Source organism: Lissotriton helveticus, chromosome 12 (assembly GCF_964261635.1).
Source record: "Lissotriton helveticus chromosome 12, aLisHel1.1, whole genome shotgun sequence".
Classification (NCBI taxonomy): domain Eukaryota; kingdom Metazoa; phylum Chordata; class Amphibia; order Caudata; family Salamandridae; genus Lissotriton; species Lissotriton helveticus.
The window spans coordinates 354,874,113-354,889,551 of NC_136073.1; the positions used below are offsets into that span (position 1 = coordinate 354,874,113).

Below are 15,439 nucleotides of genomic sequence, written 5' to 3' on the forward strand. Positions count from 1 at the left end.
TGAAAAGGAGTAACGTTTAGAAGTGTAATTAAATATTGCTTTCGAATGGTTTAAATGTGTTGTTTATCTTGCTGTATTAGAAATGCATTAAAAAATGTAAAGGCCTTAGACATGAGATTGCCAGCAGAGGCCTAACAGTAATTTTCTCAGCATAACCAGAGATGCAACTTTGAATGTTATCCCTTGGGAAAAGGCTCCTTTTCACAGTTGAATTCGAAATGTAACTTAAAGCGTGTGTAAGATTGTTTCTCTTGCATTTCTTTTGCAGGTGCAAGGCCACGTAGCTTGTTAGGTAGAATAATCCATTGTTTTAAGAGATAGGTTGGTAGGAGTGGGAACGAAGGGAGTCTACTGGAATGTAGAGATGAAACATTTGGCGGAGGAAGTGCCTGGGATCCAAGGACACAGCAACGGTTTTTGGAAGAAGACAAATCTGTGCTGGAAAAGGACAAGGGGCTGCACCTGCCTGAGGGAGGTGTGCCAAGGGCGTGCCTACTGTTTTGGGGTTTTGTATTAGGGAAAGCGCCCCGAGGGAGGAGGGTCAGTAGCAATCGGAGATAGGGTTAGAGTCGGTTGGAGTCAGACTGAGTCCTGTCTAAGGCAGACCAATTGGAAATGCAGTTAGACATGGGTCTCAGTGGGAACTAGGCAGGAGAAATTAAGGAGCCTATCAGAACGAGCTGGGTAGCTTGGGCTACTTAACTGGAAGAAGTGAATGAGCTTCTTAGGGAGCCTTCACAGCGGACACCTTTTTCTGTTGCCTGGGAGGTATGCTATGTAGGGATGTCACCTTAGAGTTAGTGTAGGGACAGACTAATTCTTTATTTCCCTTTGGAACAGATGCAGTCGAGACTTCCAGTGGGAACTGTTATTGCTTGCCTAATGCTTCTGGAACTTACATTGCTCTTTATTTTGAGTCGTCTGAGACTTCTGCGTAGGATTATGTTTGTATTAGTGCCGGTTTATTTCTTAAACCTCTTGCTGAGGTGCTTGTATGTTCAGTTATTTTTGGCTTTGTAATAAATCTTTAAACTCCATTACGTAGTCAGTGGTCCTTTGGATTGAGATGTATCTGGCACTTCGAAAAATTGTCATAAGCATGAACATAGAGAACTTCCCTTTACACTTCTTTGTAGACTAAAGAGATCCAGTTGGCCAGGGATTCCAAGGATTGGTAAGAAAGAGGCTCCGCCCGAGAACACTCCAGCTCATTACATGGCTACGAATGTGGGTTTGCATACTATACTGTGGCTTGAGAACTGGTGCAAAATGACAGAAGGAAATGAGGAGTTGACCTTTCCTGTCACTTTTGCTTTCAGACCATGCAGCCTGCTCTCCCTCCGCACACAGCACGAGAGACTAAGATTCAGGCGGCTCTTATCAATGCGCGTTCTTTGGCTAAAAATGCCTCGTAGGTGCATGAGCTGATCATAGATGAACAACTAGATCTCCTGTTGATCACTGAGACATGGCTGAACGATTCCTGCTCTCCAGTGGTTGAACTAGCCATTCCACGGGGTTACAAAATAGCCAGAGCAGATCGCAAGTCAGGCAGAGGGGGAGGCGTCGCTGTGGTTTTCAGGGATGTATGGTCTTTTTCCAAGGAGCATTCCGGGGAGCTTGTGGACGGCGAAGCTTTGGAGTTCTCACTGGCTATGTTCCTCCACTTCACGCTGGGCGGCATCTTAGTCTACCGCCCGCAACGGGCACTTTCCTTAAATCTCTTGACGATGTTATCGCCTCGCGAGCGCTTCGTTTTTCCAAGTTTCTGTTAGGTGATTTCAATATTCATTTGGAGAATCCGGAAGCTCCAGGGACGAGAGACCTGCTGGACACATGTAATCTCACCCACCTGACCCAGTGGGTCAGGGGCGCTACACACAAATGTGGTCATCTGATCGACAGAGTCTGTTCCAACTTTGATCTCTCCGGTTCGGGCCCCTGGCCTGTCACGTGGTCAGATAATTTTTTGATCAGGTTCTCATGGGATATTGGTAAACCTCTTCCACCCTCCGGCCCGGCAATGGGCCATCTTCCACAGAAGATTAATATTCCGGCTCTGTCTAAAGCACTGTCATCAGCCCCCCCAGGAGAAGCCCACGATCTCGATGGAGCAGTGGAGAGCTTCTCCGCCTGGATTAGCCAGGGGGTTAACTCTTTACCTAAGCCCTCCTCCAGATGTCAACCGCGCGGCTCTCCCTCTAAACCTTGGTTCACGGACTCCCTAAAAGAACTTAAGCTGGGATGTAAAAAATGTGAGGTGCTGGCGACGCGGGTACTGTCCTCTTGCTTATGCGGCACTTCGTGCCAACCAGCGGTACTACTACGCAGCCATTAAAGAAGCTAAAGGCAATTTTTTCGCAGAAAGAATCTCTTGAGCGAATAACAGCAAAGAAATATTCTCCATTGTCCGTACTTTCTGTCATCTTCCGCAGAACAAACCACCCTCCCTATCTCCTCTCAATGGTGCGAAGATCTATCTACTTTCTTTATTGCTAAGATCCAAGATAGTCTAGGGACCAGCCCCCATGAACAGTGTTCTCTGTTTTTGCCCCCTCTCCCTGGCTCTATAACACCTAGCCAGCTCTTTTTGCAGTTTAGGCCGGCGGAGGGGATGGATGTTTTAGCCATTCTTAAATCTTTGAAATCAGGCTCCCCTGCGGACCCTTGTCCGGCTAGAGTTCTGGGCGGGGTAGCTGAGACAGTTTTTCTTGAGGTAGCAGCTCTTGTTAACGGTTCACTCCAAATCAGGCATAGTCCCCCAGCAATGGAAGCATGCCAAACTCCTCCCTCTCCTCAAGAAGCCTTCTGCGGATCCCTCTATCCTTTCTAATTATTGCCCCATTTCCCTTTTACCGGCCTTGGCTAAGGTTTGTGAAAAGGTGGCTTTTAGGCAATTGAAGGGGTTTGTGGAGTCTTCTGGTGCTCTCAACCCAGCCCAATAAGGGTTTAGGACATCCTTCAGCACCGAGACAGCGCTGGTGGAGATTAGGGAGTGCCTGGATGCGGGCAGCAGGGCGGCTCTGCTTTTATTGGACCTCTCTGCCGCCTTCGACACGGTACCCCACCACCAGCTCCTCTCCCGACTGTCCGCCATCAGCAGCACAGGCTTGGCCTGGGACTGGGTCAAATCCTTCTTGGATAACCGCACCCAAAAGGTGTGGATGCCGCCTTTTTCATCTCCAATCAGAAAACTGTCTACGGGGGTCCCTCAGGGGTCTACTCTGATCCCTTTACTTTTCAATATTTACCCGACACCCTTGATTTATTTGGCAGCGGAGCTGGGTGCCAAAATAATGGCTTACGCCGATGACACTCAGCTCCTATTCACTTGGAAGGGCTCTGATCTCCAAACCGATACTGCCCATCAGTGCCTGTCTTCGGTATTCTCCTGGCTGGCTCAAGCCAGTCTTAAATGTAACGAAGACCAGTCTGAGGTGCTCCTCTATGGCCAGTTTCCCCCCACTTTTAGAAAATCTCTCTGGCCGCCTGATTATCCGTGCCCCAAGTCTGAAAGTGGCGCTGCCAAGAACCTAGGAATATGGTTTGGGGAAGACCTGGGTTTCCACGAGCAAATTAAAAAACTCTCAGGAGTCTGCTTTGGCTCGCTCAAAGCCTTGAGGAGATTTTTTCCTCTGCTGCCCCGCACCGCTAGGGAGACAGTTGCTCGGGTGCTCTTTCTTTCCCGCCTCGACTATGCTAATACTCTCTACATTGGCATTCCGGGTTATCTCCTAGGAAATCTACAGGTTATACAAAACGCAGTCGCCAGGCTCCTGTTTAACATCCCGAGGAGAGTGAGTGTACGTCAGCAGCTAAGCGACCTGCATTGGCTTCCCGTCGCCCAGCGAGTTTGTTTTACAGTTTTGACCAGGACTCATAAGGCACTTCACGGCTCTGGCCCTGCCTACATTAGAACGCGGTTCGCGTTCTATCTACCCAGGCGACCTCTTCATTCCGCCCTCCAACATCGGCTGGTGGTCCCTAGGTTCCGTCGTTCGCGGATTGGGGGTCAGTCATTTGTGGTAAAAGCGGCCACACTGTGGAATGCTCTTCCAGCTGACCTCCGGCATACCAAGTAGCTTTCTATTTTTAAAAAACTTCCCAAAACGTTCCTGTTCAAACAGCTGACCTAGTTCTTATGCCCACGCCTGTTACTGTTCACCTACGTGCCAGGAAACCTCAGAGTATCAGTGCGCGGTATAAATCTTTTATAACATAACCTTTCCTAGATATGGAACTTTTAGATTGGAAGTGTTATACCAGTTGAAATTGATGATGGCTTCTTTGCGACCTTTGCCTAGACCAACACAGTTTGAGGCATTACATGCGTGGATTAGGGCGGCACACAAAAGAAATAGGGACAGGAGACAGGAACGAGTGAAGAGGTCAGTTAGGGCATTTCAAGATGCGAGATGGGATGCATTGGAAAAGAGATGGAGTGCAGACGATCGAGGGGGATAAATTGTATCCATTGTTGGTCAAGTCAGGGGACACAGCGAAAAGGAAGGCCAAGGATGAAGACAATGATAGTGACGATAGCTTGATAGAAAGGCTGTTATCTGAGAGACCACCTCCGTACAATCCGGAGTCAGAGGGGGATAGATCATCCCTGACGGAGGGAGTTAGGGAACCACAAGCCCCACTGTGTTCTGAAGTAGTTGGAAAAAACTCTCAATGGGGTAAATGCAGAACGCAGAGGGTGTAAATTCTCAGAGGTTACTGAATGCTCTTAGGGTGCCAGTTACCATTAGTCCCATAGTGTCAGTGTACAATCCAGAGCAGGTGAGGAATCGAAGTCCATCACAGACAGGAATGGAAGGAAGTATTGACTTTGGAGTGAACAGTGTAGTGAATGGGTTGGTTCCATTACCGAGGCCTGTAGAGTCGCGCACGCCATTGCCGGCTACAGCAGATTCGTCAAGAGGTCCGATGGATCTGAGAGGACCGAGACCGAAATCCCTGGCAGAATTGAGGACAGATTTGAGGACATGGAAGTCGGTTGAAGGGACTCAGAGTGACAAGCAAAGGGAGGTCTGGGATTATGGGAGTGCCGACAATAGAGTGGTTTTAAGGGATACACCTGAAGGGAGTAGGTGCAGAGAACAGGGTAGTGACTGCAGAGAGTCGAGTGGTGCATCTGGTCAAGGTGTCCAAAAGGCAGCAGTAAGGGCAAAAAGGCTGGATGTGATGCGGTTAAAAGCAGAAGTGGATGAGATTGTTGAAGGGAACTTGCCTTTAGAGAGGGTGGAATTCTATGAGCCAGACAAGTTGTTGTTTGCGGCAAAGGATGTGACTCGCAAAGCAAGGTCGGCACATGAGAAACTAACTGAAGTGGCAAACAGGTATGAAGTGGACTTGTCTAAAACGAAAATGTTGCAGGGTGGTCACCGGTTACAGTATACTGACCAAGATTTGGGCGAAAAAAGGGTAATTGGACTAAAGACCCACATCAGAGAACTGATTTTTAGGGATATGAGCATGGAATAGCCTTGATAAGTGGGAAGAAAGATGGTCCAAGAAAAAGAGTGTTAAGAGAAATGCGGCAGAGACACCTCCTCCGGGAGGGGGAGTGCAAGGAATTGGGAATTACCCTTTACGAGAGGTAGCTAGCGGAGGGTATGTGCATGTGCCTTGGAGTAGAGATTTGGCGGCATTCACAAATGACTTCTCAAAACTGAGAGAGAGCCCAGTTGAGTGGTACAAGCAGGTTGAGAGGTTTGTCAAGATTTCAATGGTGTTGTGGATTGATTTGAATACATTGTTTGACATTGTGGTTCCGAGTGACTTGTGGGTAGCATGTAAGGTTGCTGTTGAATGGCCCACTTCTGCACCGGACAGGGATGTTGTCACTAATGGCCCATCACCTCTTGTTATGAAAAAGTAAGAGCAGGTGATCAAGTGGTTGAAATCTAAAGTACCACAGCAGGACATTGATTGGGTGAAAATAGATTGAACGGTTAAGGAACCAAAGGAGACGGTGCAGGAGTATTACGAAAGGTTGTTGCAAGTATTTAAGCAGTATAGTGGGTTGGATGTCATGGATCCTAAAGATATGGGACAGTCTGGGTCGAAATTTGTTCTAGGGTTGAGACCTGAGATCTGCCTTATGATCCAGCAGCATTTGGTTTGTTGGCAGAACAAGCCACTGGATGAGATATTGAGGTATGCTAGATATTGCAGTGACGAGGTCAATTTGAAGCATAAGAAACTCAAGGACAAGCTGATGCTGGTTCAGATGCAAGCTGCTGACAAGGAAGGCCAAGTACAGTAAGGCGGAGGTACGCTGGGAAGGAAACAGAATGGTCAGAAAAAGAGAAAGGGAAATACGGAGGACTCTAGGCCGAGAGTAGATCTGGCAACTCTGAAAGGGACTACTGAGTGTCATCAGAATGGACACTGGAGACATGAGTGTCCTTTGAATCCTGCAAATTAGATGCAGCAGGAGGAAGAGGTAATACAGGTACAAGAGCCCGAGGTGACAACGACAGTAGTAAAGCCAAAGAGACCTAGTCGGCCTAGGGATTCCAAAGAAAAATCTGTATGAAAATCCCAGCGTCATCAGAAGTATCCAAGGTGTGCAGAGTTGGAAAAGGGGCTGCTGAATGCAAGGTTTCCCCTAAAAGCGGAATTTTCTCCTATTCTCTTTTTAGTATTGTATGTGCCTATAAGGACTAAGGACCGAGAAAGATCTCTCCAAAAAATACCATTTTTAAATCTTGGGTGACTATCTCTCAGTGGTGAATGATATTTCAATACATACTCCTAAATGGGTTTGGCATGAAAAAATTCATCCCATGTTCACTTTTTGCTTTGAGGTGCATCTGTGCATGTTTAGCACAGGAGTAAGAATCGTGAGACAACACAAACACAAGGAGTGCGAATCTGACATAAACCTCCAACTCTTAAAGGCAGCACATGGTTTAATCCCTTAAAGTGTAAGACAAAATATATGTCCTTCAACAAAGGCAATAATTTAGGAGTAGGTGGAGTAAATTTTAAAGAAAAATGTAAGTAAACAGTTAAAATAAAAGAAGTGTCTCCAGATCCCATGTTTGTGAAACAATAAGGATGCCACGGCTAGTGAAATGTTTTTCCTAACCCAGTCTGATGCCCAGCAGAATCTGCTGGAAGTAGCATGCACCAAAGAGAGCCACACTCCATCTCTCTCACTCATGGAGGTAATGCCCATTTTCAAAAAGGAGCTTTGACCCTCTCAAGGAAAGATGTATGTGAGTCCAAAAGAAGAAATGGGAGTGGTGGGACAGTGAAATCAGGAAAGTGGGTAAACAATCAAAGTCAAGATCTAAATCCTAATGCACGTAAAATTAATTGTGAACCACGAAAATACAAATGTGAGGGACAAACATATGGTCTTTGCTAAGGGCTGGATAGCATGTCTAGATATTTTTTTTCTAACAAGGAGGGAGCAAGTACACATCTCTTGGAAGATGTACTGCCACATCCTCGGGGCTTGCCACAAAATGGCCAAAGAGGATTACAGTCAACTGTGATGAAAAAACAGCCAAATACATATTAGTCCAAATCTTTCCGTTCTCGAATAATGGTTTCATACATTGCTTGATTTAATGCCAAAGTGTCAAGAGCATGTTGTCTGTATTGACATTATGATACAAATCCTCCCCAACTTTGAAGTGCAAATCAAAATTTGAATTCTGGCACAGGTGATCAAGAACAGCAGCTAACTGTTTGTGCTGAATATCTCAGTCCTACGCTAGCCGACTGTAGTTGGGAACATATGGGATAAGGGCAGGTGACGTCATGAAATTCAGAAATGGGAAATCCACTCGACCGACTATCGCCAGTAGTAAGAATGGATCATGAGTCGGCTGTGCAGCCCCTTTTTGAGAAGACACAGATTACCCCTCAATAGGAGTGCATTGAAGACCTTCATAAAAAAGTGGAAGAGGACTTTCTGCTTTGAGTGAAGATGGGTCACAGCCACTGAAGTGCCAAAAGCAGGTACTCTGCAAATAAATGTTTGTCTTCTTTTTAAGCTTGCACCCAGAATTCACACCGTATTAGGATCCATCCTTATTTGATATTAATGATACATTTTGGTTCTGGTAAGAAGAGACACCAAAATGCTTGCACTTTTCTACTATCACGCTACTACAGGAGATAGAATTGCAATACATTTATCTCTGTGTGGTAGGGATAAATGGCTTTCACTGTGCGTCTTAACTGAGGACTGAGCAATAAACGGACTAATGTGCCAATCTAAATGATAGTCATCTGCAAGCCAGGACTGAGATTTTGGTCTGGACTGTTCATATTGGAGCAGAATCAAGACTGATTTACATATGACTGGATCAAAACTGAGGTGGAATGGTGGGCAAAGAACAACGCATTGGAATGCTACCCCGAGCAATTGCCAGTGGTAAAGACTCATTGCAAGCATTACTGCCATCAGCTTTTGAGTGTTTGATGTACCGCCCTAAGTGATAAGGGTATGCTCAGACGTGGATCACTGTTCCAGCCGAAACAACCTACACCCAACTGACGATCCACAATAAATGTGAAACCAGTCTTGGGTTACTGATAACCTGAACTGTGTGCCTCAAAATGATATCCACTTCACAGCAAGCATTTGGTGTTTGTGATGAGAGATTGTCAGCCGGGTCTAGTAATACATCTATAGATAGGCTTTCAAAAAGGAAGACCTAGTTGTAGTCCTGTAGACCATGATCCAATTGTACAGCCTTTAGAAGAAATAAGGATACATTTTAAAAATGTACAGGCTATGTAAGGTGCCCAAACATGCTTCAATACAGCCTTTAGTCAGCAATCAGGACGGGAGGGTCTGACACGCCATATGAACACATTTCAGGTGGCAGAAGAGGAAAATGTTTAAAGTAATTAAAAAGTGATACACAGATTGAAGATTTTAAAAGGGTACTTGGCTGAATATTGGAAGCGTGCAATGAAAAACTAATGGATTCATAATCTGTCCACCTCAGAAAACAAACAGAAATCCTGTGTTATAGGCCACGTACATCTAAAAAGAACAAATGTTTGTCTCAGAAAAAAAATGTACAAAAGTTAGAATACAACTGGCAGAAAAGACGGTTTTAGGGGTAATAAGGCTTTATTGAATAAATGATAGACTCTCAACCCCGTATCAGATACCTGTAATTCCAAGTCATCGTTGCAGGACTCTGGATACAGTCTATCTCGTGTTAAGGATTGCAGAAGATTTACAGTCATAGAGATGGATACGACATGAATGACCTTTCCATCCACAGGCCGATGCCCTTTAGCTCTTGCAGCCTGCAGGGCAGAATGTTTCTGATAACCAAATACATACCTGCAAGAACATGAACAAAAAAACAGAAAAAGGTACATCATCAAAACACTGCTAAAGACACTACAGGAGGACCATCTGGTAACAGATAATAGCCTTGTTCAGCTTTCAAAGTATTCCACACGCCTCAAACTCTGGCAAAAATAATTCGCACAGAACATTTTTGCTTTTATATTGTAATGAGAATTAAACTAGGCAGAGTCTAAAGCATTCACAAAATATTCCAATGTCGTATTAGCCCTGCCACCAAGTGCTCCTCCGTTATATTCAAAAACACCACAGCAAGCGCTAACATTATCTTTAGACTTAAATTTGAGTGCAACGGTCATGAAAGTTATCACTCTGTGCCCTCTTCTGAAAAGTCAGTCTTTCCATTTCAGAAGAAACAATCATTAGGATAGCAAACCTGTCTACCGCTGGCTGATTTTACCCATGCTTGTTAGGACTGTTGCGCAAGACTTGCAAAGTCACTACCGTCGAAGCTATCCTGGAATTCTTTTTGGTTTGTATTCTTTAATAGAGTTGCATTTTTCCAAAATGACGCAATGTGAGGTCCATCTTTTAATAGTATGTCTGCATTAAGGAATGCCACCTAAATAGAATGTCAGGATGACCACCATACAGGACAGTCTATGCTGTTTGTGGCTACAAGTGTACAATCATTTGAAAAAGCAGCACCTGCAGCCTCGGTGGGCATCAGCTGCAGTGGGTGGCCAGATTTGTTTTGCCCAGGCTCCAACAGGGAGCAGAGACACGGGAAAGCGAGGAAGGGCTCGAAAAGCAGCAGGGAAAGAATGAGCAGGTGAAAAGAAAGCCAGCAAGCGAAAGCGTGGGGGCAGCGATAGTTGTTGGGGTTACTTAAAAGCCATACTAAATAAGAAATACTCCTGGAGAGGGTTAACAAAAAAAGGGAGGAAAGTCTTTGACTGAGGAGCAGGGAACTTGATGGAAAAGGAAAGCATTTCTTCATAACAGGGGACGATCCCAAATGCCAATCTCAGTATATGTTGAAGTATTGGTTATAATGGGGTCTGCTGCAGATAGCCAAAGCAGTCTCTAGCAAGGAAACACATAGGAAGTTGTATATTAGATTCTTGAGCTCATCCTCTTGCACAAAACCATTAACATTAACTAACAGAACCCTTTTCCCCACCTGGATATTGCAATTGTCCCTCGAGGCAGAAAAACGATATTAAAAAAAAGCACCTTAGCAAAGGGTTTTCAATAAGCTTCAACTTCTGTTTAAAATTCTCCAGCTCTTCATACATTTTTACTCCTTCCACCATAGAGACATTGTCCATTTCTGAATCAGAGGCAGTGCTCGATATGCTGTTCCGAAGCGCAGTGAACCTCTTGTACAACTCCTCGCACTTTGAGAGAAGACTGCGATACTCCAAAACGAGCCCAGATGGGACACGATCTTCAAGAATGTCATAGTGCCTACAAAAAGTTTAAACCATGTTAGTCTCTCCTGGACCACAGATATCAAAATGTAAGGGACAACATTACCTCAACAGGTTCCTGGATTTAAATATCCTTAACAAATTACAGTTAGACTAGGTTAGTTGGTATCGGCGGTATTCACAAACCCATTTATTAGTCCAAAAGGTTATTGACACATCATTAAACACTTAACTTTAGTTTCTTGCATTAAATTGTTACCATTCTTACCATCTCATAAATCTAATTGAATATGCGGTGTGGGAGTCATAGGTTTGACAATACATCTTTAACTGGTCACACAACGTATCCAACCCACTGTAATCTTTTTATCCAATCCACTGTGATCTATGTATCCAATCTACTGTAATCTAGATCTACTGCACCGGGCCAGAACGCTTTCTTTTGTCATGGTGGACTGGTTAAAGTGGGGTTGGTGCATGATTTCAAACTTCATCCCTCCAAGGAAAACTGGTACACAATGGAGGTAGGTGTGTGTGTGTGTGGGGGGGGGGGGGGGGGGTAGAGCTTATGATTAAATGTTAAACCAATAAAATTGTAATTAAAAAGATAGCTAGCTATTGCACTATCTGATTTCAAGGAACGAGATCAAAGCGCTTATCAGTGCAAGGAAACATTACCTGAAATGAAACAGTAAATACTGTAGAGGTATAGACATAAAAGATTCATGGAAACGCAATCACGCACTTAGTACCTCACCAAAGAAAAGGTATGTATGGGTCTGACATCAACAAAGTATACTGCACAATGTACGAATTTGTTAAAAGTAGCTGTGTTCAGCAAAATCTGTATAATTTAACAAAGAAAGGGGTAGAAATAAGAAACACGTGTGATTACAACAATAAGCATAAACACATGCCCATAGTTAACACTTACAATAAAATCAAAATGAAAGTGGTGTGCAAAACAAACCCTGGTGAGAGGCCAGAGGCTGGAAAAAAAAGAGGAAATAAAGAAGGGATTCAGTAAACCTGTAAATAGAAGGTAGTGGGGTGACACTAAGAAACTCAAATTGGTGCATTTATAAACTAAAATAAAGGTGACCAAGAGCAATATCAAATTAAAAATTGATACAAGAACACCAAAACAGCAACAAGTGCAGTAAGATGTTCCTCCTAGGCCTGACAGCGGACACTGAAGTGCAGAAGTGTCAGGGGCAAAAAAAGAAGGTACACCAGCAACCTGGTAGTGGAAATCAAACATGGATGTAAGCTCCCCTTTGCTTGTAAGCGCGCTACTCACCAGTGAGGGTCTCAAGGCGCTGAGGGGTGTGCGGGGTTATGGGTCTGCACATCTGTTTAGACGAAGAGCCAGGTCTTGAGGGTCTTCCTGAAGGTGTTATGGGGGGGGGGGGGGGTGAGTCTGATGTCTGCCGGTAGCTTGTTCCAGGTCTTGGCTGCTATGTGAGAGAAGGATCTTCCGCCTGCTCTGGCTCTGTGGATGTGCTGGGTTTCGGCCAGTGCGAGGTTGGAAGATCGGAGGTTTCTTTTGGGTACGTGGAAGTTGATTCCGTTGTTGAGGTATTTGGGTCCATTGTTGTGTAGGCATTTGTAGGCATGAGTGAGGATTTTGAAAGTGACTCTTTTCTCCACGGGGAGCCAGTGGAGACTTCGTTGGTGTTGACTGATGTGTTTGTGTCAGGGGAAGCAGAGGAAGAGTCTAGCGGCGGTGTTCTGTACTGCCTGGAGTATGCTGAGTAGGGACTTGTTGATGCCTGGTGTAGAGTGCGTTTCCATAGTAAAGTCTGCTGGTGATGAGAGCGTGGGTGACTGTCTTCCTTGACTCGGGGGGATCCACTTGAAGGTCTTGCGGAGGGTATTGAAGCAGCTGGAGGTGATGGCGTTGACCTGTTGGTTCATAGTGAGTGATGAGTCTAGTACGATGCCAAGATTCTTGGAGTGGTCTGAGGGGGTAGGTGGGCTTCCGAGGGCGGTTGGCCCAGGTGCTCTCCCATGCAGAACGGGTGGTACAGAGGACGAGGACTTCTGTCTTCTCTGCGTTGATCTTCAGGCAGCTATTTGTCATTCAGACTGCGATGTCTTGCATTCTTTTCTGGAAGTCGAGTTTGGCATTGGTGGGGTCTTTGGTGAGGGAGCGGATGAGCTGGGCGTCATCGGCGTAGAATAGGATGTTGAGACCGTGTTGTTGGACGATGGCTGCGAGGGGGGGCCTTGTAGATGTTGAAGAGAGTGGGGCTCAGGGATGAACCCTGTGGGACTCCGCAGGTGATTTTCGTGGGGTCGAAGAGGAAAGGTGGGAGACTGATCCTTTGGCTTCTTCCAGTGAGGAATCATCAGATCCAGTCCAGGGCTGTTCCTTGTATGCCTGCGTTGTGTAGTCTGGCAACTAGTGTGCGGTGTGAGACGGTGTTGAAGGTCGCTGATAGGTCGAGTAGGATGAGGAGTGAGGAGTGGCCTTGGTCCAGGAGGGTGCGGAGGTAGTCTGTGGCGGAGAGTAGGGCGGTCTCTGTGCTTGCTTCGGAATCCGGATTGGGACAGGTCGAGGACTGCGTTCTTTTCAATGAATTGTGTCAGTTTCCTTTTGACTGTTTTCTCTGCAACTTTGGCTGAGAAGGGAAGGAGCGAGATGGGCTGATAGTTCTTGAGGTCGGTGGGGTCAGCTGTGGGCTTCTTGAGATGCGGTCTGACTTCTGCGTGCTTCCAGTCATCTAGGTTTTAAAGGTGGTGTTGATGGCGCGTTGTAGTTCGGGTGCGATGGCGGCCGCGGCTCTGTGGTAGATGTGAGGGGGCGGCGGGGGGCAAGGGTCGTGCCCCCCCCCCCCCCCCCCGAGTGGATGCTTTTCATGGTTGAGGCGGTATCTTCGGCCGTGATCGGTGTCCAGTTGGAGATGGGCTGGCTGGTGTTTCTGGGGTGCGAGGGGCCGTCGGTGGTGCCTGGTGGATGGTCGATGAAGTTGTAGAGGTTTTTGATCCCGAGGTGGAAATAGGTTCCAAGCTTGTCGCAGATGTCTTGGGACGGGGTAAAGTCTCTGGCTTCGCTGCGAGGGTTGGTGAATTCTTGAATGACACAGAAAAGTTCCTTGGAGTTGGACAGGATTTTGTTGTGGATGAAGTTCCTCTTGGTGACTGATCTGGTTGTGGTAGTTCGCCATGGCGTCCTTGTAGGTGGTGTGGTTTTCGGTTGTCTTGGTGTTTCTCCAGTTCTTCTCCAGACTTCTTTAGGTGCGTCTGGCATCTTAGAGAGCGGTGGTGAACCAGGTGGCTTTCCTGGGGCGTTGTCTGTCGGGGGTTGCGCAGTGGGGCGAGCTCGTCTGCGCAGTTGGAGATCCAGGTATGGAGTTCTCTGGCTGCGTAGGTTGCGCCAGGTGTGGTTGCACTGCTTTCATTTCATTTCCTAGGATAAGATGGTGCTACAGGTCAAAGAAATACACTTTTTAAATTTTCAAGTCTATCGCATTTTTACACATTTGCGGTCTTTAAAAATGAAGGTATTCCTAAAGTTAAGGGACAAGTTACCTCCTTTCCCTAACTGCAATGAACCATTAAATAAGTGCTTGCTGTTTATTTAACATTTTGTTCATGTTAGTGCTGAGTGAGTAAACAGCAACCCAGTACTGCTGCTGCACAGGGGGCCGCATGTAAAAGGTCAGGAGGGCCGCATGCGGCCCCGGCCGTACTTGGAGTATCACTACATTTGAGAAAAAAGCCCTGTGCAAGTGTGACGACAATGATCTTAGGCAGTGGAGGGCAACTACAAACTGAAACATATGGAGGTAGTGCATACTGAAACAAGAAAGGCTTTTCAGGAAAATATAAAGAACATGAACAAGCACAAAAGTAACGAGGTTACACAGGAACCTGCAGCCACTGCTCCAGGCCATCCGTTTGCTTCAGCCACCAGCAACATTTCTGAACTCAGCGTACTGAGCTCAACATAGCGGACATCCAATCCAACTGGTTGACTTCTTTCTATGACAGAGCCCGCAGGAACGGGAAGGCGTATCTTCAGGCCATCACCAATGCACTCCATCTGCAACCTGTGTGTATCACAGCTTCAAGAGCATGCAGGAGGGATCTGCAGCTAGGATCAACGATTAAGATGTTTTACAACATCTTCAATGTTGTTTCTTTAGACTACAGTTTTACATTCACACATCTCGACTACAAAAAAGAAAAAGAGCTGCTGCGTAAAGGTCCCAACCGGTGGAAATATTGACTGGACCTAAAGTAGCTGCATAGGAGTTAGAGCATGTGGACCCTTTCAAGCACATCACTCTACTGCTTCTGGATTCTTCTAAATGATCAATTACGGTCATTTGTCATTCTAAGACATGAAGAAGCGCACACTGCTTAGGACATCTATGGTTGGCCAATGAAACCACACGCTGGCTCCCCGTGCCATGCGCTCAATACCATGAAACTAGGACTTCAAAGGCAGTTTTTTTTATACGAAGAGAAGTATTCTCGTGCCTGTTTGCAAAGCTTTCTTCTGTGAAGAAATATAACGCACTGTTGGAAATTCAAGAGCACATTCGGAGTGCCTCAAGAGTCACAGCTAATCACAGAAGAATCTTTGAATATGGCTTATCGTGATTCGATAGGTTAGAGAAGGGTGAGTTTTGATCACCGTTTATCGTTTTCCTCAGCTCTATAACTTGACCGCGTACACCATATAGTTGGACAAACTATTCAG

The 15,439-nt window shown here is 45.8% G+C and overlaps 1 protein-coding gene across 2 annotated transcripts in view; it reads right to left on the bottom strand.

The window, feature by feature from the left end:
- The window catches only part of SHCBP1 (SHC binding and spindle associated 1), a 227,768-nt gene that overhangs the window by 145,355 nt on the left and 66,974 nt on the right, over window positions 1-15,439 (bottom strand). For both annotated transcript variants that reach the window (XM_078671492.1, XM_078671491.1), the window contains exons 6-7: window positions 10,532-10,765; window positions 9,151-9,328 (exon numbers count right to left, since the gene is read on the bottom strand). In XM_078671492.1, the coding sequence (XP_078527618.1) occupies window positions 9,151-9,328; window positions 10,532-10,765 (412 nt within the window). The remainder of the gene's footprint in view (window positions 1-9,150; window positions 9,329-10,531; window positions 10,766-15,439) is intronic.